At 37.0% G+C, this 1,990-nt stretch overlaps 1 protein-coding gene across 1 annotated transcript in view; it reads left to right on the top strand.

Moving 5' to 3' along the window:
* The first annotated feature begins 665 nt into the window (after window positions 1-665).
* LOC108749702 (solute carrier family 35 member E2-like) overlaps window positions 666-1,990 on the top strand; it is a 2,796-nt gene continuing 1,471 nt past the window's right edge. The window contains exon 1 of the mRNA XM_018488596.1: window positions 666-1,354. Within this exon, the coding sequence (XP_018344098.1) occupies window positions 1,084-1,354 (271 nt within the window). The 5' untranslated portion in view covers window positions 666-1,083. The remainder of the gene's footprint in view (window positions 1,355-1,990) is intronic.

Genomic DNA, 1,990 nt, shown 5'->3' with positions numbered 1-1,990 from the left:
AATATGCCTTTTATCACTTTTTATGATTATTTACTGACTCTCAAGGGGGATGCATAGTTTTCCATTTGTACAAATGTTTTAATCTTATCATTTTGTTTTATCCAAATTGTCTTTATTTATAAATGGTATGTAATAAAAATTAATGTCATTTCTTGCTTCTAATATCACGATCCAATATGGCTATGGTGACTACAACTATGTTCCAAATTCGCTGCCAGTACTGAAAATCTATAGTGCACGTAACGTAAACTATAGATTTTCAGTACTGACAGTAAATTTTGGAACACAGCCTATTCATTGTTAGGAGCCTTAAGTGATAGAAAATTAACCAATTACAGACGAATATGAGAGGAATAACCAACTATAATTGGTCATTTTCTATGACTTAAGACCCTGGCTGCGGTTAATTTGGATGCTCACACGCTTTAAGCGTTTGGAATCATCATTCTGTCTTTATCGTTCATATCGTTCATTAGACGTAAAATAAGAATGGAACTACTGAAAAGCGCTGAATGCGTCCACAATCAACCGCAGCCCTTATGATCGCTACGATTTCTATTGTAGACTCCACATTAAAAATAAAATTTATAAGCCTTAAATATGAATGTTTTTTTTTTTCGAATATTAAAATTAATGTCAGTACGAGTCTCAAATAAGGACGCATCTGTGTGTTATGAGAGTCACATGCGTGCGAGAGATCGAATATACTCGCACATTTGCGCGCACCATGCGATTATTGTGCGGGCATTTTGTTATCTGGGTATATTCTGTGTCTCGAGAAGTGTGGATACTTGTGAAAAGAAGAAGAAAACATAAACAAAGAAAGAAGAGACGATTGTCATGCGAAAACGGGAACAACGACGAACACCGGTCGACCGTGACCGGTTCGGCCGACCGCTGACGTTGAAAAACCGTGGCGCGATCTGATTAGCGTGAACATCGACCTAACCTAACCTAATTCACGGAGCGCCAAGGGCGGAAAGTTTCTCCAAGCGGCGTGAAAAATGTGATTTCCCACGTCTCGCAACCCGCGGCGAGTCTCGCGTTCACGCGAAGACTGCAGAGGAAGGAAGTGGACGAGAGATGGAGAACTATTCCGTACGTATCAATCCGCAGACCGCCCGTGGAGATGTTGCCGATGAGTTGCCTGCATTCCACGACGCCCAACCGAAACAGCATGCGGATCACGTCAGAAAACGAGAGGACGTGATCGTTCTGACGAGCGACACGAAGGGCGGTCTATTCAATTCCAGAGCTCTTCTCTTTCTCACCCTGTGGTACGTCTTCAGTGGATGCACATTGTTTCTAAACAAATATATACTGTCCTACATGGAGGGTGATCCCACGATATTGGGTAAGCAATTATTTTTTAGCCTTATCTATTATCTAAAAGCAATGTCATTGAATAGTTATTTCTATGTAAAAATGCAAAGTTCACAATGAATCATCAGAGGATGCCTTCTACTTAATGATACAAGTCAGCACAAATATCTTTCTGTCTTTGTTACTCATGAAATATGAAGAAAGATGGAATATTTGTGTGGACTTGTGTTACTAAACTAAGATTTAGCAAAGCTTATATTTAGCAAAATATTTATTTTGGGTGCTTTCCATTTAGTAACAAGTCGACACAAGGATTATTCTATCATTAGTTCTGTTCTTTTTAACTAAACTTCTTGTTCCTCTCTCTTTTTTTTTAATGTTAAAAGAAAAAGAAAAACTGAACCATGCAAAATTTAGTTAAAAAGAATAAACCTAATAAATATCAAGGAAGAAATGTTTACACCAACTTGTCACTAAATGGAAAGCACTTTTTGTATTTGTTGATTTTCTTTTTTTAATTGAGATAAAATTATTTCTCTAAATCTAAAAAAGTATAATCCAGTTGAAGAAAACTTCCAACAACTACAAAATAAACATTTTGTTGAATGCAACTATCCTAACATAGTGAATCATTTCAGTTTTGTTTAACATTGATAAGTAGCGATAC

This window comes from Trachymyrmex septentrionalis, unplaced genomic scaffold (genome assembly GCF_001594115.1).
Source record: "Trachymyrmex septentrionalis isolate Tsep2-gDNA-1 unplaced genomic scaffold, Tsep1.0 scaffold11, whole genome shotgun sequence".
Lineage (NCBI taxonomy): Eukaryota > Metazoa > Arthropoda > Insecta > Hymenoptera > Formicidae > Trachymyrmex > Trachymyrmex septentrionalis.
Note: the sequence above shows the minus strand (reverse complement) of the source record. Positions and strands in the feature narration are given on the sequence as shown.